We start from the raw sequence: 26118 nt of genomic DNA on the forward strand, positions 1-26118 counted from the left end.
TGCCTCAGTTTTTTCAATTGAAAAAAGGGGATAATAACAGCACCTTCCTCACAGAGATGTTGTGAGGATCAAATGAGATAACATTTATAAAGAGCTTAGCCCAGTGCCTGGCACAAGGCAGGTGCCATATTAATGCTTATTCCCTTCCCCTAGGAAGTTGACCAACCAGAAGTTGGTCTAGTTGGTCTACATCAATTCTGAATTTGAACCGAGGCCCTCTGATTCCAAATCTAGGGCTTTCTTCCGAAAGTCATAGAGGCTTTGTCATTGATTTTTTTATTCAGAAAAAAAACAAAAACAGAAACAAACCCTCACTCTATGTGTGGGCTGAGTTCCTGGTATTGCCAACCCTGCCTGGTTGCCTCTAACACTCTCACAAGATAGTGTTAAAGGATAAATGTGTTATCTAATGCATCAATGGACTATTTTAAAATTAATTGTCCCATTCCTATACGTATCTAGATTTTTATAAAGTGAGCCAAATGCTGGGAAAATGGCTTTTCTTGAAAGTCCACAATGCTTTGTTGAAGTCAGGAACAGAATCCACCCTTAAAGTACAAGGATAAATGAAATTAAACATGGATTTTTACTCTGGATTTGGCAAAGGATTAAGCCAAGTTTTCTATTTGTATACTAGATGTAAATAGAAATGGTATACATCTGTAGTGTTTAATGATTTTATCTTTTTTTAATATTTTATATTTTTTGAATATTCATAAAGATTATAATCCTCTAGAACCCAGATATCTTTTCTATAGGGATTTCACATTGGGTTCACATTACCATGCATATTTATTAGATCAATTTGTGTGTGTGCATCACTCCTCCTCCCCCAACTAGACTGTAAGCTCCAAAAGGAGCAGGGTCTTGGTCTTATCAAAACTTTGTATCTTCCACTTTTGCCTGCCTAGGACACAGGACTCTGCCAACAGCAAGTGCTCAGTAAATGGTGAGTTGAATCAAACTGCCCCGATCCAGTATTCCACCATTGGAGATTAAGCCTAGATTTTATCATATCAACTTGGGAACTTAGCACAGTGCCCAACTACAGCACCATGAATGTAGAACAAGAATAAAGAAGACGAATACTGTAATTTCAGAGAAATTTATCACCTCCTTTTCCCTGTCTTCAACTGATCCCTTCTAAAACATAGACAGGCAGCTGATGCAAATCAAAATTTCCACTTAAAAAATTAGAACTTGAAGGCTCAGATAGCATGTTGAATTCAGGATATATGATGGGAAAAAGTTCTTTAAAATGATAGAGGTAGTGTGGTGGGTTGGAAAGTGCACTAGATGAGAAGGCAGAAGACCTGATTGGTAGTTTGGACACTATTCTGGGACCCGCCACGTGACCATAGGCAGGCTGCTTCCCTTTACTGTTGGGTTCCAGCGTTTGTAAAATGAGAGGTTTGAAATAGATAACCAATAAGGCCAACAACTTCCGATTTCATGAGAAAAAGCTAAGATGCTCTTACCTGAACAGGATGGATCCTGGTCCTGGTGCTACCGATGCCTTCCACTGTGGTGACTGCGGCCCCATGCAGCGAGCAGATGGGAAACAGACAAGCAGTGACTGCATTGTGTCTTCACGTTTGATACACAAGTAAAATCAAGGTCAGTAATACAATCGAGTTTGGTGGGAATGTTGGAAAAGAGGGTGAAGAGTGGAAAATCCTCATTGCTCTTGAGTCCCAGGAGGTGGGTACCTTTGAAGGGCTTGGGGTCTCTAAATATTCTCTGAGGAAAATAGAAGCTTCAAATCCTCTCTGCTGACTTTGTAGTAGTTACAAAGGTCATCAAGCCTTGGTGAAGCTGGAATGGTCCTGGCCCCTTAGGAGTTTGGTTGAGAAGCAGTGGTGGTTAGTGCTATAGCTAGCAATGATGGTACCTGGAGTAGAGAAACCTTCGGACACAATAGTCCTTGGAATAAATAACCTCATAGGCTATCTATAATAGAGAGGTGAAATCAGGTTACACCTCAGAGGCAGATGCTGGGGAAGCTTCTTCCCAGGATGAAGAAAGGTGAAACTGGGCCAGAGAAGAGATCATCTGGTAGCTTCTGACTATAGTTATTTATCAACTGAGTACTAAGTTCAGTTGTTTCTATCTGAAACAACTTGAAAGAGTTCAAGGGCTGTTAATGCCCTTTAAGATATACCTCTGAAAGAGTTCAAGTGCTGTTAATGCCCTTAAATTCTGGCATCCATAGGTGAAATCTTGATTGCTTTACTTATCGCGTTCATGTGATACAGTTGAAAGATTAGACTTCTGAGTCAGGATACTTGTCTCTGTATTTTTATACTGGCTCTGACATTTGTTAGATATGAGAAGTTGGGCAAGTCACTGAACGTCTTTGAGCCTCAATTTCTCTATCTGTAAAATGTGGTTAATACTACTTATACTATCTCACAGAGCTGTTGTGTGGGAAATGCCTTGTAAACCGAAAAAAAAAAATTTAGACAACAACAGACTCAGAATCTGGATTTAAGGGTAATTAGTGGCAAGCAATAAGCACTTGTGTGTGGATTTATGTCAGACATCGACACTTGTGAGTGTGTGGATCTATGTCAGACATCTGCAAGTAAGACCTCTGGAAATACTTTGGTGGAGAGTTTGAGGATAACGTGGAATACTATGAGGGCACCAGGGCAGCTAATTGAGGAAGGAGGGCACTTACATGGGCAGTAGGTAAATTGGAAGCTTCTTAAGATGACCTTTGCATTTATAACTACAATTTTGCTTGGAATCAGCCCTGGTGGTGGAGGAAGCAAGGGATAGAGATATCTCATTGTGTTTCTCCCACTGTCCTTTGCCTTCCCTGTCTAAGCCATGCCTGGGTAGCCTTTGGTAAGGTACCCAGAGGCAGAAGGCTATTAGTAATCATAATCAGATGTTGGATCTCTTGGGTTCTGGTGTTTTAAGACCCAGGGGTAGTGTTAGGACTTGTATTAATTAATGTCTCTCCTGAGAATATGAGAGCATAAACCTAGTAAAGGAATATTTCCCATTGAACATCGTGCTGGATGCTTTTCAGATCTTCAGAAAGGATACCTTATTTTCTTGGAAATGGGGTCATACTTTGATACCATCACTGTGCAGGCCCCACAGCCTCCTCCTCCACAAGCATATTTGGTTCCTGTGAGACGAACTAGACAGTCAAGAGTTAAGGAAAAGGTTTGAGTCCTCACATTTTGTCCCTATTTTAGACAGCATGGTATAATGGATAGAGAGGCAGTCCTGGAATTAGGAAGACCTGGGTGCAATTTCTGTTGCTGATATATATAGTATGGTCCCATTCATAAGTTCATTTAAGGGAATTCAACCATCAGTCTGGCCTGGAAGGATGGCTCCCAGAGCCAATGGTGTGTCATTTTCTGGACCAACCTTTCCTCTACCTCTGTCCCTTCCCCAAAGACCTGTCAATCTCACCCCACTCCCTCCCCATACACACATATTCCTTCCCTCCCTCCCTGCCTATGGTGGGTGGGCCTGAGCCAAGCCCACCAAACCCTGGGATATAAAGAAAAGCAAAAACACTGTTCCTGCCTTCAAGTAGCTCACTCTCTAATGGGGGAAACAATTCTTAACTATACACACACGAATACATATACATATAGTCACACACACATAACACATAACATATAAACACACATAGATACACATGTCTACACATGTATCTTATATACACACAAACATATATACATACTTGGAGGAAATTTTAAAAAACCTGTGTGCTGTGAGTTTGGAGGAAACATCTCTCCTAAAATAGTAACTTTAGAAGTCAAAAAAATATAGCCTGAAGGGATATGTAAAATACAGACTCTCAGTCTGATTCCACCTCAAAGGGAGGTGCCCACTTAGACCTTAGATCTTTAGTACACATAGACATTCTGACAGTGTGACACCCCCACCCTGAACAGACCTGATCTTGGGCACACCCGAGAGGCTTCCTTTGCCATCTGTCCCATGGTTGTGTAAAATCTTGATTATGTGTGTATCTCCCCAACTGAGTTGGCAGCCACCTGACAATTGACCATCAGCTGATGCTAATTAGGCTTTTAGCTTGTAGCCTTTCCCCTTGATTTGTTGACCTTCAGTCAAATGGACCTAGGCGGGAGGAATTACTCTTGGAGAGGTTCATAGGATCTCTGGGCTGGGGAATTCCCCAATACATACATCACAGACACATTTCTATGTGTGTATATCAATATACACAATATGCACACATATATATGTATGTACATGTATGTATATATTTATTGTGAATCCCAAACCCCAATTTGAAACAGAGTCTGCTCTAAGAAAGACAAATGAAATTGGGATATATATGTCCATGGTTTAATTTCTCAAAGTGGCTTGACATGCATTGCAATGGGAGTTCAGTCCAAAACTGGGCTCCCCGAAGGGGTCCAGTTCAGAACTGGCTTGGTTGGGGATTTTGGGGTACAGTGTTATATGCCCTTTGAAGAGTAGGTGTTCCCAAGGGGTGCCAATCAATCATGATTGGTTGACATACTAGGAAGTAGATCATATTAAAATGAGGTCTTGAGTACGTGCTTTAGATCACAGTCTGCAGGGGTCAATATCACTTGCCAGTATCTCTTGCCATCAAAGGAAGTACCACCCCGAGTCTTGGAAGTCTGTCTCCACCCAAACCTGAGTAGGATAAAAATCAATTCAGTCCTGGATTTGAAGTTTGACCAAAATAAGAAGGTTCAGTGCAATCTCATTATCAGAGATGTCCTTCTGGAGAACTTTGGTCAGAAGGCTGACAAGGGGAGAGCTCTGAGTCTCCAGTGCACAGAGTACCAAGAGAAATCATTTTTCACAGCACACACATGGATATACATATGTATGTACACATGTATATACATACATGTTTGCACATGTCTATATATGTGTATTTATATATACACACACAAGTGCTTTTCTATATATTCTGGATCATGGAAATCATGGGAGGGAGTGAAATGTAAGATGCCTACCAAGGGAGAAGGAAGCCATGTTGTGAAGGGCTCTAAAAGCCAAACTTAGGACTTTATAGTCGATCACAAGGCTAATAGGGAGCTACTAGAGTTAATTGAGGAATGTGGCAGAGTGTCACATAGTCTGACCCAAATCACTTTGGAAACTGAGTAAAGGATGGATTAGAGTGGGAAGAGACTGGAGCTTTAGCAATCTCTGCTTGAAAACTTTTGATGTGTGAGAGAAATACCCATGGGGCACTGGTCAACCAAGCCCTCTTGGAGAGGGAGCTGATCTGTTGCTTCTCTCCTTGAGTCAGGGGACTCCTGCTTGTTTTCAATGTCCACATTGGAAAGAAAGTATTCTCCGTCAGTTAAACCTTTGCTCAGCTCTTTATCCTGTCCTTTGTAGCCATTGGGTTATGGGGAAGGAATTTTGCCCTAAGTTAGCTTTTAAGTTAGAATAAGAAACTACAGTTATCTCTTCCATATCATGGTTTCGATATATTGCCAGATGGCATAAGAAATGAAATGGAAATTTCTGGGGAGTTTTGCTGAGGCCATAAACAAGGTGCAAAGGCCAGCAGATGACACAGAAAAAGTTTAGAAACTCAGAAATGCATAACATATATTTACAGTATTGTATAATATCAACATATTTTATCTTTTAATACCATAATAATTCAGAACTTCTCTGTCATGAAGGGAGGGACAAAAATTTTTATGAGGATTTTCTAGATCACAGATTTGCTGTGCCTCTAATCCTTGTGATGGTGGAAAGGATACCTGTAATGGTATTTCTAGATAAGTAAAAGTGGTAAAGGCATTAGTAGATATTGAAAATATGTTAAAATTATGGCTGTAAGACACGAATTGCAAATGTGTGCCTTTCAATGGCAATATGTTACAATAAAAGGCTTTTAGCATCTGTATTCTTGAACTTCTTGCCAAAGATATATAGGCTTTTGATGAGAAGGGTCAATTCCAAGTCAGCTGATTTAAAAGATTATGTGCTGAGAGGTTAGAATCTAACCCCCATGTAAGATGAGACAACACTACGCCAGCTAAGCCACCCTAAATTAGTCATCTATCCTTTCAGCACCCCCAGGAAATCCTCTGAAATGATATAGTACAGATGAGTTGCCTACCTGACTTGGTGGAAGAAGCTTCCACACCAGAAATTCCCTATACCAATGAAATTATGGATTAAGAGGAATAAGCAAACAAATGAATGAATGAATGAACAGATAAACAAAGAAATGAACAAAAGCTATCCAGATGGGAAAGGTCTTATTTGGAGATTTGGTTTAACCCAACTCAATATAGTTAGACCTGTGTACCAAGACACTCTATTCCTTGATACAGAAAATTTTCTGAAGAAACTGATGTGGATACCCAGAGAACGCAGCAACCAAATTAGATTTTAAAAAGCTACATATAGGAGATGAAGGAAGTAACTGAAGGTGCCAAAGCAAGGCATGATCCTGGAAGAAGTATCTACAGTGAGGAAGCTCAAAACAAGCTGAGGCTGGAAATAAGAATGAGGGAGAAAGAGAATAACAACAACAATAATAACAAAGTTTTAAGTTCTATTATCTTTTAGGAAACTATCTTTTTAGTTATTTGGGCTGGCTTGGATGAAGATAACTAATTAGGAGAAGGAAAAGATGCCTAATTCTCATTCTGGCTCTGCTTTGTTTGCCAAATATGGCTGTTGTCAGACTGGAAAGGACAGAACAAACATGGCTAACAGGAAGTCGATACCCAAGACAAGTGAGAAGATAATAATAGGACACTTAAGTGCTCTTTGATACTGTTTAATACCCTGACTCAGATGACAACATCCTCATGCTATTGAAAGAACTGGCAAATGGGACTGCTGGACCAATGGAAATAATATTTTAAAGATTACGAAAAACAGGAGGAAGGCAAACGGCATTTTGATTTTTTTTCTAAAAGAAGAAAATGGAATTTGAAAATGATAGACCAATGAGGTTAACTTTTATTCCTAGCAAATTCTAGGATGTAATATTAAAGATATGACTGATGAACATCTGGAAAAGGAAGTGGTGATCCCAAAGAGCCAATGTGGTAACGTCAAGGACAAGTCATACAATAGTAACCTGATTTCTTTCTTTACTTTCTTTTGTTTTCCTTTCTTTTTCTTCTTCTCTTCCTCTTCCTTTTCCTCCTCCTCCTCTTCCTTCTTCTTTCTCTTCCTCCTCCTCTTCTTTTTCTTCTCTTACGGTTTCTTAACTGGTAGAGTAGGAAAATGGGGTAGATATATTTTACCTGGATTTTAGCAAAGCACTTGAGAATGTTCTGGAAAGTACAGAGAAGCCATTCTTTTGGAAAAGATGGAGAGATATGAACTGGATGACAGTGTAATTAGAAGGATTCAGAACTGGTTGAAAGGCTAAAGTCAAAGAGTAGTTATTAATGGTTTCATTTTATCTTGGGAGGAGGTCTCCAGTGCATTTCCCTAGGGATTTGTGTTTAGCCTTGTGCTATTACTATTTTTATTAATGATTTGGATAAAGGCATATATGGGATCCTTTTCAAGTTTATAGATGACGTAAAGCTAGGTGGTATATGGCAGAGACAGGATCCAAAGAGATCTTGATAATTTCCAGTTGCCACAACAATGTAATCTCTACAACATCTCTTACATCTCTCCCCTTCTCTTTACTTACACAGCCTCTACCCTACTAAAAATACTAATCACCTCTCACCTGGGATTATTGCCATAGCCTCTATATTGGTTTCCTTGCCTCCCCTTTCCAATCCATTTTCCACATAGATGCCATATTAATATTCCTAAAACACAGATCTAACTCATGTCACATCCTCTTCCCTCTCCTTCAAAATTCTGTAATGATTCCTTATTACTTCTAGGATACATTTCCAAATCCTCAGCCTGAACTTTAAGGCCCTACCCATGCCAGAATACTCTTCCTTCTTATTACAACTTCTGGTTTCCTTCAAGACTCAGTTAAAATCGCACCTTTTTCAGGAGACCTTAACAGGTCCTTCCCTAGTGCTAGTGCTTTCTCTGTGAAATTGCTTTCCATCTACTTTGCATGTGTCTTGTGTGTACAGATTTGTTTGCATGTTAGTTCTCCCATTAGACTGTGAGGTCCATGTGAGCAGGGACAGTATGTGCTTTTCTTTATGTCTGCAGGCTTAGCTCAGTGCTTGGCACATAGTAAACACTTAATAAATGCTTATTGACTAACTGACTCCACTGTCTATTTTCTGCCTACCTTCCAGGTTTATTTCATGTCTCCTCCTTTCCATTATACACCCTCTGTTTCAGTCAAATCAGCCTGCTAGATGTTCCCCATTCATGACATTCCATTTTCCACCTCTGTGACTTTGTAGATGTGGTCCTACATGTTTGGAAAGCTCTCTGTCCTCACCTGTCTCCTAGAGTCCCCAGGTTTCCTTCCAAGCATAGTTCCAATATCATCGCCTACGTTTTTCCTGATTTCCCCCTATTTTATTAGTCTTTCCCACTTGAAATTACTTGGTATTAATTTCTATATATGTTGCATTTACTTACTTGGCTACATGTTATATCATTCCAGTAAAATGTAAGCCTACTATGTATCATTCAATTGTTCCTATTATCTTTATTATTAATAAACACTTAACTGCATATAGAGCTCTAAAGTTTATAAGGTGCTTTATACACATTTTCTAATTTGATTCTAAACACACAGCTTTATGAAGAAGATAGCACAATTTTTATTATGCCCATATTACGTATGAGGAAACTGAGGCTCAGAAAGGCTAAGTAAATGCAATGCTGGGCCTGGAATCTCTATGACCTAAGTTCTTTTTTTTTTTCTTTTAGGCAATTGGGGTTAAGTGACTTGCCCAGGGTCACACAGCTAGTAAGTGTCAAGTGTTTGGTCTGAGGCCGGATTTGAACTCAGGTCCTCCTGACTTCAGGGCTGGTGCTCTATCCACTGTGCCACCTAGCTGCCCCTGTGACCTGAGTTCTAATCTGACCTCAGACACTTACTAACTGTGTGACTCTGGGCAAATGGCTTATCTTCTGTTTGCCTCAGTTTCCTCAGCTGGAAAATGGGGATTATAACAGCACATACCTTGCAGGGGTTTTATGAGGATCAAATGAGATAATATTTGTAAAGTGCTTGGCTCAGTGCTTGGCTCATAGTAGGCACTATATAAATGCTTATTCCCTTCCAACCCAAGTGATTTGCTCAAGGTCATATAACTAGTTAAGTGACTTATCCCAGATCATAACTGCAGACTGTCACCCATCTTTTCTGACTCTAATGCCAGTGCTGTCTCTCTTCTATGTAGTTAACTGAATTGACTCTTATGATGTCTGCAACACTGAATAGTTCAATGGACCAGTGTTGGGTTTTCCCCCAAGACTTGACTGAGGTTGCTCTAAAAATTTCTGGTTCTTTAAAGGACGGTTCCTTACATTTGCACATTATTGAATGCATATTATTTTGAAGAGCTACATAATCCAACATGGAAAGTGAAGGGGGATGGGGTGGAGAATCTGGTCAGTGGAAACCTGGGTGAAATGGAAGGAAACACGTGTTTTCCCAGAAGCTAATTGCAAGTTAGACAATCCATTTAGCAGTCATGTGCAAGCTAAATACAATAAGAGCTCTTTATTAGGCAATAATACTAGCAGGGCTTTGTGAAGCTCTTTAGAGAATTATTCAAGCTGAGCTAAAGTGCTTAGTTTTAATTTCATGACTATTAACTGGAGACTAGAGAACAAAGCTCTTTTGTAAGGCACTTAGCCTGGTGCCTGGCACATAGTAAGTGCTATATAAACATTAGCCATTATTATTATTATTTTGTGAAACCAGCACATTTTCAAGCTAAGTCAAGTAAACAGTATTGATTGCTGTCAGGTTTTTTGGTTTTTTTTCTCAGTCATGTCTGACTCTTCAAGACTGTACTTGGGATTTTCTTAGCAAAGATACTGGAGTGGTTTGCCATTTCCTTCTCCAGCTCATTTTACAGATGAGGAAACTGAGGCAAACAGGATTAAATGATTTGCCCAGGGTCACACAGCTAGTAAGTGTCTGAGGCTGATTAAGCAAGCACCAGGTGCCAGGTACTGTGTTAAGCACCAGACTTCACTGGACTTTCTCTCAGGCAGAGTGGATTGAGAACTGAGTGCTGAAGGAGCCAGGAGACTTTGCTGAGGATTAATTTGCAGAGTAGGTGTTTGTAGGAACTATAAACAGCAACTAAGTCACTAACCAAGTGATTCTACTCCTCTGTTCAAAGCTCCACTGGCTGCCTATTGCCCCTTGGGTAGAATACACACTTCTATAACAAAGTTCTTCATATCTTGCCTCCAGCCTACTTTCCACACTTATCACGTATTATTTAGGCAACTAGGAGACCCGTAGCTACAGCACTGAACCTGGAGTCAAGAAAACTGAATTCCAATGTTATCTCAGACACTTCCTAGAAGGGTGATTCTGGGCTAGACATGTAGCCTCTTTGCCTCAGTTTCCTCAATTGTAAAGTGGAGATAATAATAGTACCTCCCTTGAAGTGTTGTTGTGATGATCAAATAAGACAATGTTTGCAAACAGCTCAGCACAGTGCCTGGCATGTAGAAGGTGCTACATAAATGCTTATTCCCTTCCCAATGTGCATTTATTAAGATCTTACTAAGTGCCAAGTAAATGTGCTAAGGGCATGTAATGAAAAGCAAAGACTTGTCATCCATGTCCTCAAGGAGCCTACATTCTAATGAAGGAAATGCCTCAATAACGTGTAAATGAAAAATAAGGAGAGGGAGAACATTCCAGGCTTGGGGAGTGGGGCAGGGTCAGCCAGTGAAAGGACAGATGAGAGATGTGTTGTGTTGAAGGAAATGCAAGATGGCGGCAGGAGTTGCTAGACTGTTGAGTACAGGAAAGAGAGTGAAGGCTAGAAAGACTGGGAAGGTAGGAAGGGCCAGATTCCTCTCCTTCAGACACTAACTGATCTGACCAGTTATTTTTCACACATTCCATTTTCTTTTTCTGGTCTTTGCTCTGGCAGTTCCTGCTTCCTAGAATGTTATTCTTCTTACCTCTATTTTTTAGAATCCCCCTGTTCTTTCAAGGCTCAGACCAAGTGCTACTTCCTATATGAAGTGTTTCCTGATCCCCTCCCCACTCAGGCACTCCTAGTACTCTCTTCCCCAATTACTTTGTATTTTTTTATATATTTGCATTTACTTATATGTGTACATGTTTTCTCAATAGTATGATGTGCCATGAGAGAAGGGACAGTTTATTTGCCTTTGTACTCCCAGAACCTGGCACAGAGCCTGGGTTGGTCTTATTTCCACCCTCAGGATCACACGTGAGGGCCCCTGCCTGGAGAGACACATTTGATAAAAAGGCTGATATCAGCAGTCCTGGCTGGGGATGAGAAGAATGTTCTCTTAATAACAAATACTAATAAGTGCTTGTTGATTGATTGATTGGACTGGAAAATAAATCCACCTTTCCAAGCCCATTTTCTCATTTGTGAAATGGGAATAGTAATAAAGTGTACTACCTACTGCAAAGGGTTGTGAGCAAAATGTTTTGTAGACTTTGAAATGATATAGAAATGGGGTTGAATATTGTTATGGGGAAAGGATACGGTTCTTTCTCAGGTAGGACAGCAGATTGACTTCAGGATCTGCATTCTTCTCTGTGACCTGGAAGAAGGAAAGGAAGTGAGGATTACCGATGGGTACAATTCAATAATCCAGGGGCATAGCTTGTTTTGATATGTTTGTTTTGGGTATGTATGGTTAATATTTAGCTAGATTTGGTTTGGCCCTACTTAACAGTGTTAGACCCAATGAAGACACTTGGAACTACTGTGTTTTGTCACTTTCATACCAATAAACTCAAGAGAGCTTCTCCCTGGAGAGACACCCATGATAAGGAGGCTGACATCAGTTGTCCTGACTGGGGATGAGAAAAATATTCTAGAGTCCTAGAAAAATGAGCACTGCCCCTTTTCTCAGATTGAACACAGGGAAAAGGTTTTCATTTTTTAAAATTAAAAACATTTATTTTGACATTAACAAACACCAACTAAAATGAGCACCTCCATATACATTGTAGAACAGAAAAAAAAAGATTATCGTACAAGAATCTGCCCTTCTCTATTATATCTAGCTTGTTTTCTTTTAAAAAGTCTATAATAGATTTAACATGTAATTTTTAAAGCTGTCTTGATTCTGGGATTCCTTTTGACCTTCCTTCTGTTTTCTTCTGTGCACTAAAAAAAAAAAAAAGGGACTTTCACTTCTTGGTCAAATCGAGTAAGGCAACGTGTAAAGTCCTTTGCAAACCTTAACATGCTATATAAATGTTAATTTATTATTAGGTGCCATTTTACTTGAGACGTTCAAGATTCAGGTTTAAATTTCTTGGATCATAGAGAGAGTCAAAGGAACCTTCAAAGGCAACTAATACAACTGCTTTATTTTACAAGTGAGGGATCTAAGGCTCAGAAAGAGAAAGTGACTAGCCCCAGATCACACAGGTAGTGAGTGCTGGAGGTGGGATTTGTACTTAGGGCCACTGACGCTAAACCTTTCACTTGCACCACACTGCCCCCTAGTGGTTTGTTCTAAGGCCCAGGCATCCAATATGGGGTCCACAGACAAAATAATACATACAAATCCTTTGCCTTGAGAGGGTGGGGTATCTCACCTGAGATTTCAACAAAAATATTTTTCCTAATTAAGATGTCTAACTAGCTAGTAGTTAACTAGTTGGTTAGGAAGTCTTGTTCCTTTGTTCAGGGAGCCATAGCTTCCCTCAAAGAGAAACCTTGAATTGCAAAAGACTAGAGATTTCTTGGGATTTGTGGTCGATTTTATTCAGGTTTCTAAAAATCTTGCTCGGATACACTAAATTTATCCTCTATCCTATGTCCGAAGTAGTTAAAAAGCTTATAGAGATTATATAGTATGAAACTGTAGTACTAATTATATGACAAGACTTTCTTCCTTTTGGGAGCCCAGATGTTGTACATAACAATTAGGCTTGTCTTCAAACCTGAAGTAGAAGTTTAGAGAGGTATATCCTTGTAATTCACATCTTGTGACTTTCTCCTTAATTCTTATTCTCTATTCATGAGAAAAGGAAGAGGAAATGTTAAGTAATAATAATAATAACAATAATAATATAACCTATTTAAAAGCAAGCACCATGATTTGTACACACAAAAAAGTAATTCATCCTTTTTAATGATTCTTGGCAGCTAGGTAGGGGTAGGGTGCTGGACCTGGGGTCAGGGAGACGTGAGTTCAAAACCAGCCTTACACACTTCTTAGCTATGCCATCTTCAATAAATGGCTTGGCTTTTGCCAGCCTCAGCTTTCTCATCTGTAAAATGCAGATAATAATAGCACCTACCTCCCATTGGTTGTTGTGAGGATCAAATCAGATATTATTTGTAAAGTACTTACTGAATCTTCCAGTACTACATAAATTCTAGCTATTATTATTATTCACTCATCATAATTAATTCTCTTAATACCTCCTTTTCCAAGAAAAACAAAAAACAAAATGCTTCCATTACCACTAGAACCCCAAAGAGTTTCACTACTTCTATTTTGTTAAGAATATGAAAATAAATGTTCTCCCTTGTTTAGCTCAGAAAGGAAAGTTAACCGCTAAGAGGATTAGGAATGGGGCGATAGGACAGGTACAAAGGGAATATTAATTTGTGTTTTACAATTTTTTATAGATATATTTTGCTTTTATATCATCTTCATTTCTGAATAGATCCCTCTCCTCCAACCTCAGTGATGTAATAAATAATTTTTTAAAAAATCAGCATAGCAAAACTCAAGCAAGCTTGAGTCTGATAGTATATACAACAGTCTCCCATTTGTACAAAGAGGAGATAAACTGGCTCAGCATTTCTCTAGGACCAAGTTTGGTCACTATAATTAAAAGTGTTCAGTTTTCTTTCTTTGCTCTTTCCATTTCCATTGATGTAATTGGTTGTTAAAGAAGTGGTGGAGCCAGGGAGGAGCTGGTAACAAAGTGCCCTCCCCCCATTAGTTAATTTTGAGGAGCTCTCCTTTCCATGAGAGACACTAGATTCCAACACCAGACTAGAAGAAGTCAAGGAACCAGATTAGAGTTACGGCAACACTATTTTTTTCAAGTTTGGGTGAATTGCTTAATGTCTCTGAGCTCCAATTTCTCTACCTACAAAGGAGACTATGACGCTCTTTTTCATTCTACCTGCTTCTTAGGAATGTTCTAAGGATGAATGAATGAGATGCTTTTCTTTCTTTTTTTTTTAACTATTTAGACTTTTTAAAATGTCACATTTAACATGGTGGCCTTACTTTGAGATTTGTATTAGTTTTAAACTACGTTTTTCCCCATATGCAAGGTTGTTGTTCATTTGTTTCAGTCACAGCTGACTCTTCATGACCCCATTTGGAGTTTTTTTTTGGCAAAGATACTGGGGTGGTTCACCATTTCCCTCTCCAGCTCATTTTACAGATGAGGAAACTGAGGCAAACAGGGTTAAGTGACTTCCCCAGGGTCACACAGCTAATAAGTGTCTGAGGCCAGATTTGAATTCAGGAAGATGAGTTTTTCTGATTTCAGGCCCAGCACTCTATCCATTGCACTATCTAGCTGCCCATATCCAAGGTAGTCTTTTATTATTTTTGTTGTTATTTTAGTAATTTCTACTTTCCTCTCTTTGTTGACCACTTTTGCTTGCTAAAGGAACATGAAGCTAAGCCTCTCTGAGCTGTAAACCAGAAGAGTGAATGACAATCGCAAATTGTCATGACCTCATTGCCATTACTTGGGGAAATTGACAGCAACAAGGAACAGCTCCGTGCTACTGACAGTTGCTTGGTCCATTTACTGGTGACCTTGCTCTGTAGATATTCCTTTAGCCAGAGGGAGTTGGTGTTGATGAAGGCAGGGGCATCAGAGGACTCATAATCTCCCACATATTCAGGCCCATGAGTTCTTCATTGTGCAGTGACTGAGAAGACTCTTGGCCCAGGATGGAGACTTGGCCCTTGAAGACCCACACCTGGACCTTGCCCTCAATCTCTTCCTGGGACTTGACAACACAGTGGCAGGGGAACTCACATACATGAGAAAAGTAAAGGGAAATGCTAAGTGATAATAATATGACCTATTTGAAGCAACCTCCATGATTTGTAAAAAATAGTAATTCATCAGTTTTAATGATTCTTGGCAGATTGGTAGGGTCAGGGTGCCCGATCTGGAATCAGGAAGGCAATGAGTCTAAAACCAGCCTCAGACACTTATTAGCTGTGGTCACCCTTAACTAGTGGCTTAGCCTTTGCTAGCCTCAGCTTTCTCATCCCATGCGAGGGAAGCTAGATGGTACAGTAGATAGAGTGCTGGGCCAGAAGTCATGAAGACTCATTTTCCTGAGTTCAAATCTGGCCTCAGACACTTACTAGCTGCGTGACCTTGGGCAAGTCACTTAACCTTATTTGCCTCAGTTTCCTCATCTGTAAAATGAGCTGGAGAAGGAGATGGCAAACCACTCCAGTATCTTTGCCAAGAAAACTCCAAGTGGAATCACAAGGAGTTGAATACGAATGAACAACGGAATACCCTTGGCAAGTGGCTTAGCCTTTGCCAATCTCAGCTTTCTCATCCCTTAGGTGCTGTAAGGATTAAATGAGGCAATATTTTTTAAAGCACTTACCAAACATTAAAGTACTATATAGATACCAGCTATTGTTATTATTTTTTACTCATCTAAACTGATTCTCTTAATACCTCCCTTGTGCCAGAGACCACTGGACACCAATTCAGAAAATTTCAAGCTCAGGGTCTACTTAGTTTTGTGTACTTCTCAATCCATGATGAAAGCTTCAATGTTTAAATGAGCATGATAGGAGGATTGGACTTCATTCTGATGAAACTGTTTTCCACAATGTCAATTCAGCTCATCCCGGGTTTGCCCAAATTTCATTTACAATGAGGTAGAGCTCTAAAGAGAGGAAGAGCATGTGATGGATGGGACGTGCTGTCTTTGACAATTGGTCACCTTTCTTGAATTGAATCTCTAAGATATCTGGGTTGTTGGGAACCTTTGTAGGGTCCTGGTCTTTGTGTAGAGGCCAGACAGTGTCTGGTTTTTGGGGTTCTCCAGAATTATGGCTTTGTAATTGATGTGCATGAGGTTCTCACTTAAGCTTCAGGAGCTCTTTGAGGGGTAATTCTTAGGATACTCTGTTTCTTTGCATACACCATCATGTTATTGCAATCTTTGAACCTGTTGTACAATTAAATTATTCTTTAGGAAGTTATGACCTTAATCTGAGTGGTCAAGGAATATCAGGTTAGCTAAAACTGAATCTGATCATTCCCCTTTCCCATAGTTCCATGAAACACATACTTGGCCCCATTCTGGTAGGCAAATTTCATCCATTTGTGGGTAATGCAGGGTCTGGCAAGGGAGGCAACCAGGAGGTGGGGGTCCTCATATGGGGCGGTAGACCGAACAAAATGGCCAGACCAACTTCTCCACCAATTCCTTGCTGACATCATTGATGAAAACTTTTTTGGCCCTAAGCTTCAATGCCCAAGCTTCTTCCTGGTCTCTTCAAAGTCCTTCTTCTGTCCAGTATTGGCCAGGTAGGCAATGACATCATAGCGCTGCTCTTTCAGCCACACTGGGATACAGAATGTGTCAGGGCCTCCACTGTAGCCAACAGCAGTGCCCTTGCCTGACATCTTATAAGCACTTGGTAGAGCTGGCGGTATCAGACTGGCTACAGAGCTGAGGAGACTATGTTTTTAGCCAGAGTATGAAATATAAAATATGGAAAGAAGATGAGATCCTTATAGACATCGATCGGTTAAATTCTGAAGGCAACAGTGGAGAACATGCTACATTTTGGCAAGAGGACCCAAGTTAAAATTCTGGCTCTGCCTCTTACTACTCTTAGCTGTGACCTTAGGCAAATGAGTTCACCTCTCTGGACCTTCATTTCCTAATCTGTAAATTGAAGTGGTTGGACTAGATGATCTCTGAGGCCCTTTCCAGCTCTCCACATAGAGCTATGTTCTTCTGTTGCCTGAAGCCTGGAACACAGAGATCTGAGATCTTCCTCCCTGGGAGCTGAGTCACACTCAGAGGAGAAACTTGAGAGCACTAGCTCTCCCATGGAGCCACAGGAAAGGGGAATGACCAACATTCTAAATTCTGCTTGGCAAGTCTTTCCTGGGTTTGTTTTTCTCAAAGAAGTGCAGCAGAGCAATCTATTTTCTGTTGCACTAACTCCTTGATCCAAGCAGTGCAATGGAGTGGGCCTGATATTCTGGAGTGCTGAATCAATCTGAATACTGGGACCTGGACTTAGGAAGACCTGACTTCAAAGCACAGCCTCAGATGTTTACTATCTGTATGACCCTGGACGAGTAACTTCACTTTTGCCTCAGTTTCCTCATCTGTAAAATAGGATAATAAGAGCACCTACCTCCCAGGGTTATTGTGAGGATCAAAGAGATAGCACTTTGCAAACTTTAAAGTGATATATAAATTCTAGCAATTATTACTATTATCATCTAGAGGAGAGAAAGATATCATCTTCCTCTAGCCAATATGAAGGGAAGTAGAAATTTGGCAAATATCCCATTGATAGGATCAATGTCAGATAACTGAATTATTTTACCAAAGAATCAGTTTAGGGAACTGAATTATCCTTGCCTGGATGTCTGGATAGCTAGGCAACGTGGCAAAGTGGAAAGATCACTAAACGGAGGCCAGAAAACCCTCAATCTGAAGGTCTGGGTTTGAATGCTAACTCTGTCATTTGTTAAATATGGGACTTTAAACAAATGACTGACCTTCTCTAGAGTCCACTTTCCTTGTATAATGCAGTTGGTTTTTCACTGAATAAAGGCCAGATAATTAAATGTTAAGCTAACAACACTTAAATTTAAACACACTGGGGCTCCTCTCAGGAGGTGTGAATTATGTTGGAGAAGATGTGGGGAAATTGGAACACTGATGTGTTGTTGGTGGAGTTGTGAACTGATTCAACCTTTCTGGAGAGCAATTTGGAACTATGCCCAAAGAGCTATAAAACTGTGTATATCCTTTGATCCAGCAATACCACTTCTAGGGCTGTATCCCAAAGAGATCATAAAAAATGGAAAAGGACCCACATGTACAAAAATATTTATAGCAGCTCTTTTTATGGTGGCAAAGAATTGGAAATCGAGGGGATGCCCATCAATTGGGGACTGACTGAACAAATTGTGGTATATGAATGTGATGGAATACTATCGTTCCATAAGAAATGATGAGCAGGCAGATTTCAGAAAAACCTGGAAAGATTTATATAAACTGTTTCTGAATGAAGTGAGCAGAACCAGGAGAACATAGTACACAGTAACAGCAACATTGTGCAATGATCAACTATGATAGACTTTGCTCTTCTCAGTGATACAGTGATCTAAGACAATTCCAAAAGACTCGTGATGGAAAATGCTATCCATATCTAGAGAAAGAACTATAGAGTCTAAATGCAGATCAAAGCAAATTATTTTCATTTTTTTGTTTTTTCTTTCTTGCAATTTTTTCCCTTTTGTTCTGATTCTTCTTTCATAACATGACTAATGTGGAAATATGTTTAATATGTTTGTACCTATATAACCTATATCAGATTGCTTTCTGTCTTGGGGAGGGGTAGGGGATAAAGAGAGGGACAAAAAATATGGAACTTAAAATCTTATTAAAGCGAATGTTGAAAACTATCTTTACATGTAATTGGAAAAAATACTTGTTAAGTGGGAAAAAAAGGAAGTGTGAATTAGCCCCTTACTAATAATATGTAATTGAGTGAATAAAAATAAATAATAAATAAGTGAATAAAATAAGAGTGAATAAAAAAGAGTGAATAAAAATAAATGTTAATAAAAAAGAGACCATTTAGATAGGATGAAAAAGGGTAAGCCAGGCCTTTAAGAATCCATCCACTGAGTTCAGGGGACAGGCTGGAAGAGAAACCCAGCTTCTATCAGTAAGGAGCAGAAGTGCCATGGAACCAGAGAAAGAGAAGTCATGTAACTCTGAGAAAGCATTTACATGTGGGGATAACCACTATAGAGAAAGGAGCCAGGACTCTGGGAGAGAGGCTACATAGGCTGAGGGGGCATGTGGTATATCCAGACAGAAGTTATGTTTCTGAAACTCTTGGACTACAGACCTCAGGGAGATAACTATCTTCTTCTCCCCTTTGGGCTATTTTGTGGGAAGATGTCACAGAGATCTCAAACTCAACACATCCAACTTGAACTCATTACCTTCTCCCTCCCCCCTTCCCCCCAAGCCCCCCAAAAAACAAACCCACTTTCCTCTTCCAAACTTTTCTATTTCTGTTTGTTGAAGGCACCATCATCCTTCCAGCCCCCCAGGATCATAAGCTTATAACCTCAGCATCATCCTTGCCTCTTCATTCATCTTGACTCTTTAATCCCCATACTCTCCTTTCACTCCTCATCTCAGATATCCAGTCACTTGCCACATCTTGCCATTTCTACTCCACAGTATATCTCAAATCTGATCCCTTCTCTCCACTCACACAATTAATTATTGTGTCTGGCTATTATAGAGAAAGGACCCTTACTGCAGACCCTCATCAACTCTTGCCTGATTATTGCAACAGCTTCCTAATTCAGCCTTCTGCTTCAAATTTCTCTCCATTCTAGTTCATTCTACACACCATTTCCAAAATCATTTTCCCTAGGTGCAGATCTCATCATATCACTATGCTCCTCTATCAAGTCCAGTGTCACTGGGCTATTGCCTTTAGGATAAAATATAAACTCTTCTGTTTAGCTTTTAAAACTCTTTATAACCTGTTCCCAATTCATCTTTCTAGCATCATTGGAAATTATTCTCCTGAAGACTGTGCTTTAGCCAAATGACCTTTTTTTTTTCCTGTTGTGTAACACACAATCTATCTCTTTTCCTAGTGGCCAATTGTGCGATCATTGTACCCTCATCCAATGCAATGGATTACTCAGACCCTGAGGGTTCAAATAAATAATTCTTTTAATAATAATAATAATAATAATGATAATAATAATGATAATACCATATTCAGTGGTCCTTAGGTTAAAAAACAATCCATTGGAAGGTAAAAAGATAAAAGCTAAGGTAAAGAGATAAATAAGCATTTCAGGAAGTTAGTTAAGAGGTTGATTTGGCCTTCCAGAGCTTCCAGACAAAGTCCTAAATCTGTTGTTTTATACTCTTTGTCAAAGGATCTATGGTGGGCCCTAGGTTAATCCAGCCAAGGGCAAAGCTAACTCAAGCAATCCCAGTTCAGTTTAGCCAAGCCTTGGCTCATAACAACTCTCTTAGTGGTGTGAAAGTGTTGGCGTAAATACAACTTTCTTCAGTTCTACAAAAGTCCTGACCCACTGCAACCACTCATGGCATTCTTGCTGGTCAAGGAAACCTTTAGGGTAGCAGCAGAACCATCAAGACCACACCTGAAGGGAAATTTTAGGGTGTTGAAGACCAACAGAATGCATTGGGGAAGTACAACTGGGGTTTGTGAATTTTCAAGATACTTGCCCAGATCAAATGAATAGGGTTTTTGGCAACCTATACGATCTTGAGCTATTGTGGCTTGCCCCACAATTTGGAAAATCTAATGAGCATTCATATTTGGCTACTGAACCCAGGGTTGTTCTCTTGCCTCTTGACAAAGTCAAAATCAAAATGGTTCCTTTGACTGGAAATGGGCTAAGGTTACCCCCTAAACTCCCAGATATTAAGAAAGGACTGTGTCAGTTGGATCAGAACCGGCCTCTAACCTGTGATAGTTGGAGCCAAACAAATAGAGTAAGCTAAAGAAAGAAGAATCAGTACACAAACAGAAGTTGAATTAATTTCAGAGTGAGGAAAATGATGTATGCATATGGAAGCCCCCCCCTTCCCTTCAGAAGGAGGGCTTAAGGCTGCTAAGGTGGGAGCCACTTATACATATGAAAGAGGTTGGCTTACAACACTATCATTCTTAGATCTTGAGATAGTTCTCATGGTTGGCATTTCTTGGGACAATATGGGCATTCTTGGGTCCTATGGGAACAGTCATTGTCTTGGGGGTTGTGGCCACCCTGCCAGGTACAGAACCAGAGTTCTGTGACAGGAACAGGAGTACAATACCTGTCAGTAATTGTGAACATGTGATGGATGGCCCTGGGAAATAGAGGAAGCTAAATCCCTCAGTGAACACTGGGTGCTGGTCCAAGCAATACACTTTGCCAGAAGGGGAGCGCAAAGGATTATTGTTGTGCCAAGCTCAGGGCACATCCTGCTTATTTAGGTCTTAGCTCTGGAAAATGGGGTATCTTCAAAATATTTTGACATTTGCCCAAGGGAGGGCATCTGAAAGCATCCTACTCTTATGGCCTATAAAGGAGAGGCAGATATATACCACGGGATATTGCCCAGGGGGTTAGTTCTTTGAGGGGAAAGGTCCCAGGTGTAATTGCTAACCATTGTTTGAGTGAGGGAAAGGGGCCAAGAATGTCAGAGTAAGAAAATGCCAATACAGCTTGAATCAGGGCATTGGTGGTTGGGTACATAACAAAAGGAGAGAGATCAAAAACTAGGACAGTAGGCTCCCGAATCTCGGGATAGGGGTCCCATCAGATGTTGGCTGTTTCTGGGTCTGTCCACTCAGGGACAGGGGCTTGCTTCAGAGGATCCAAGATTAAACAATGCAATAAAACTTTTCTCATAATTACCATAATTGCATAATTACATTAAGTCAGGTACAGATCAAATTACTTAGAAGGCTCGCAATGGACTTGTTCTGAGAAGGGAGATTTACATGTCACCAAAGTAACCAAGAAAACTTAAACATTAACATATTTATTCTCAGGACAAATTCTAAAAGGAGTTTTTCTGGTTCCAAATCTAGAGGCTCCTAGATAATTCTGACTTAATATAGTTGAGTATAATCACTCAAATTTGGTTTTTCAATTTTGAAACTTCAGAGAATTTCAGTTTATATATCATTTGACCTAAATCCTGTATCTGCTATAAGAGTCTTTTAAAAATTTATGAGAGTCTAACTGACAACGAACTCTCCTGTCCTTTAGGATTACCAGACATAAAAAAATTGGAAAATAATTTAACTTTATATACTGTTATCAATACAACTTTTGTGTAAAATTTAATTACTCCTTAATAAATCCTTAATCCAATTTTGAGAACTTGTTACCAAAATATATTATTAAACTTAAAACTAAAATGCAAAGCCTGAATTTCCATGATAGATAACTGTGCAGAAACTGGGATGAAAAAGGAATCCAGTGGTTTCAGTGGCCACAGCCTGAGGAAGCAGTTCTTAGAACAGAAAGACAGCTGACCTATGATTTTTCTCCCCTGCCCCTGCCCAACTAAAAGTTTAGCTCTAGTGGGTCCTGGGTGCTTCTCTCAAACTGATGGTTTTTTTTTTTTTGCCCAAGTCCATAATAATAAATAATAACAATGCCCAGACCTACCTTTTTTCCATTCACAAAGAAGACCAGCTCATCGGATTGCAAATGGGAAGGCATTGCTTCCAAAACAGATTTTCTCTTTTTTAACTCAAAGAGGAAATGGCATTAAGAACTGAAAGTGTAGATGAAGGAAACTGTTTGACTCAAAGTCAGAGAGCAAACAGTAAGACAAGAGCTTTAAAGTATGAGAGAAAGAGGTGGAGAATTCCTTCCTTCCTTGGCTTTTTAAGTAATACACCAATCAGATCCTGTCTCTGACCTTATCATACCATGCCTCTCTGAGCTAGCTCCTTACACAATCTCCACCTTTCTCAGTTTTCTCTGAAGTCTACTGAAAAAAAAAAACCCCAAAACCCCCAAAACCTGACTTTCAGCACGAGGAGTTTTGAACTGACTACTTCACAATATTCTTCTGAGGAACATGGGACAAATGTTCTTCTGCCCCATTTTTTAGATGTGGAAACTGAGATTCAGAATGGATTAAGGGACTCACTGAAAGTCCCCAAAATATTAAGTGACCGCTCCCAGATTAGAATCCTGGTCTTCAGAGTCCAACTCCAATGATTTTATCACTGCCTTTTGAACCACCTGCTATTAGAAAAGCAGGAGCCTTGCTGAAAGGGAATATTAGTGGATCTTTACCTAAATCTCTAACCAGAGGCCTGTAGATAGAGGGACACTTGGGACAGGGACTGTTTCACAGCATGGAGTAGTGGCTAGGGTACTGAACCTGGAGTCAGGAAGACTTAAATTAGAATCTTCCATCAGACTCTTACTATCTATGTGACCTTGGGTAGGTCATTTAGCCTCACTTCAGTTTCCTAGGACAAGCCTATGTCTTAACATTAATTATCAGAGGGTCATTACATAAATCAATTTCTATTATTACATCTTTCAAGGAATTGTATATGATACTAACATAAGCATGGGAGACATGTTGTTGAATGAGACAAGATTTAAGGTAGAATTTTCCTCTCTCTTATTAACTTTTTTTTTATAGTCAATGAACAGGAGATTTTTTTGTATTCTCTGAACTGTGCAGTCAGCTGTGTGATTGTGAAGATATGGTCTGCTGACCATTTGCAAAAACCTACCCATTTCCTCTTCATACCTTCCTTCATCAAGGAGCCATCACATGCATATATATGGATTCTCATAAAATTTTCATAGAGATGGGAAGGTGGTCACATGGGTCAGGAACTATTAATATTCTCAGTCATTTATTTTGGTAACATTAGTTTACAAATTCTGAGATTTCTTCTAAGACTTTGGAATCATCACCTCTATTAGAAAATTTGAGTTTGGTGAATCAGTCAATATACAATTTGAATTTTTTCCAATAAAGGAAATAACTTTTATAACTTACTGAATTTTTACAGTTAAGGTATCCCAAACTGGAATAATATTTTCACTAAATGTCTTCACCATAAAATAAACAATAGGTTAGTTATCAAAGTGATCACTAGACCAACCTGGACATTATTACTGGTAGGATTTCATCTGCTCCCAATCTTAATGACACTCAAGCTATATTTCTGTGACAGTGAGGCAATTCAGTGGAAAAAATGAATCAGTTAAACCAGCTGTATTTTTTTAGAAGGTTGATAAGGTGGTTTTCTCTTCCTCCTTCCTACTTTTTGAGCTATTCGTTTTGTGAAGTTTGTTTTGGATTCAATAGAAACTTAAAAAACTGGACCAGGTGTTTGTTTCAAAGGTCTGGTTATATAACCTCCAATTTCCTGTTTCCTAATGTTAGGATTAGTATCCAGGTTGATCTGCACTACCAGTCAATCCAGTTTTGTTTTTGTTTTTCCCTGAGAAGCTGATCTTACAATTCAATGAAAAAAACCGTGGACCATGAAATCAGTGGGAAAGCAATCATCCCTAGTCTGGTTTCACTAAAATATTATTTTTGGTATAAGGACTCTCTAAAACCACAAGTGCATTATGCAGGACTATTTGAGCACCTTTGACTGCTGGGATTTGTTGAAGAATTTCCGTGCCTAAATGATGGATTACATTTATTTAAATGTTTTTTCTTTTTTATTTTGAATTTAACAATCGTCAAAAACCCTACAAACATCCTGATATACAAAAGACAACAAGAAAGATGATTGTATATGAAACCATCCGTGTACTTTTATTTTGTCTTTTTTTTTAAAGCCATCTCCAGAGCGGGAACTAAAAAAAGAAATTTACGTGATAACTTTGTGGTATATTGGGAGAAAATAACAAGTTGTACATGGTGGGTTTGTAGTTTCATGTGCAATCATCTTTTTTTTTTTGTTGTTGTACTATGTTATGGAAATGCTTGTTTTGTTCCCTGAATTGAAAATAAAGTAAGGGTTTTTTTTTTTTTTAAAGTGCGTACATACTGAATTTAACAAAATAGTAGCAAATTGTTATTTTTGCTCCTTTGTGAAATATAAGAAGTGGGTAAGAGGGAAAAATCAGTTATAAATATTTATTTAATAAGGATTTGTTAAATCATCAAGGTTTTGAAGGTGAGTGCCTTCGTGTTTCCTGTGGCAGGTGATGAAACCAGAAGTAGAAGCAGGTTTAGGGGAAAAGATAATAAGCAGTGTTTTGACCATTTGGAATTGGAAGAACATTCAAGTAGAGATAGATTTTGGAGAAGCGGGTCTGGGACTCAGGAGAGAGATCAAGACTGGAGATTTAGGATCATAGAATCATAGATTTAGTCCAATGCTCTCATTTTATTTTGATTTCAATGTTTTCTTCTTCTATATTTTTGAACTATACAAACACCAGCAAACATGGATATTTCCCTGTGCAAAGAAGAACAGAACAAGAGGTCTATGAAGGAAACCAGCGGTCTCTTTTTTGGAAAGTTTGTTGACTTGCCAGGCATTAGAATATTGTGCAATACGTTATAGAGATGGAAGGGACCTTGGTGTTCATCTGGTCCCACCCTGTCATTTTAGAGATGAGGAAACTGAGACCCAGAAGTGATTTGCCTAAGCTCTCCAGGTGTTAAGCATCAGAGGTGGGATTTGAAGTTGAGTCCTCTGACTCTTTCCATGGTTACATCCTTCCTCCCTGATAATCCTGAGTGTTGATCTAAGTTCTTCTGTGTACTCAGCACTTTAGAAATACCATGTTTTATTGAACACTTGAACAGTGTGGCATTTTAAGCAAGTTTTCTCACTGAAATTCACTATTGTCCAAAAAACACATCTCAGGGCAGAAACTTTGGTTTGATATTTTCATTTGTTACTAATGTTAATCAAATCCATATAAATAAATAAGAGAGCTTGGTGCTCCTTCAAAAATACCATAGACAAGGCTTAAGGGATTTCATTTTAGTTAAAAAAAAACCCCAAAAGATAAAACTGGCCTTATCCCAGTTGTGACAAAACAACATAGATCTCAACTCCCTCTCTGTTTCCCAGTCACTAAGAGATGGGATCTGAGATCCTGTGGCAGCTGCATAGACTGATTGACCCACTGAATGTAAGAAATGGAAAGGACTCGAGGTCATTTGATACATCACACTCACTATTCAGATGAACATTGAGGCTAAAAGAGGATAGGTGACAATCCCAAGGTCACACAGCTGCTAAGTTTGGAACCAG

The 26118-nt window shown here is 39.3% G+C and overlaps 1 protein-coding gene and 1 pseudogene across 4 annotated transcripts in view; both read right to left on the bottom strand.

Annotated features, from left to right (window-relative positions):
- Window positions 1-22688, bottom strand: part of AOX1 (aldehyde oxidase 1) — a 123908-nt gene extending 101220 nt beyond the window's left edge. For all 4 annotated transcript variants that reach the window (XM_027873820.1, XM_027873821.1, XM_027873822.1 and 1 more), the window contains exons 1-4: window positions 22526-22688; window positions 11613-11670; window positions 3055-3151; window positions 1479-1587 (exon numbers count right to left, since the gene is read on the bottom strand). In XM_027873820.1, coding sequence (XP_027729621.1) covers window positions 1479-1587; window positions 3055-3151; window positions 11613-11670; window positions 22526-22579 — 318 coding nt within the window. In that variant the 5' untranslated portion in view covers window positions 22580-22688. The remainder of the gene's footprint in view (window positions 1-1478; window positions 1588-3054; window positions 3152-11612; window positions 11671-22525) is intronic.
- Window positions 11808-16729, bottom strand: LOC114051483 (annotated as a pseudogene).
- Window positions 22689-26118: the final 3430 nt, after the last annotated feature.

This window comes from Vombatus ursinus, unplaced genomic scaffold (assembly GCF_900497805.2).
Source record: "Vombatus ursinus unplaced genomic scaffold, bare-nosed wombat genome assembly UNPS02014802.1, whole genome shotgun sequence".
NCBI classification, from domain to species: Eukaryota; Metazoa; Chordata; class Mammalia; order Diprotodontia; family Vombatidae; genus Vombatus; species Vombatus ursinus.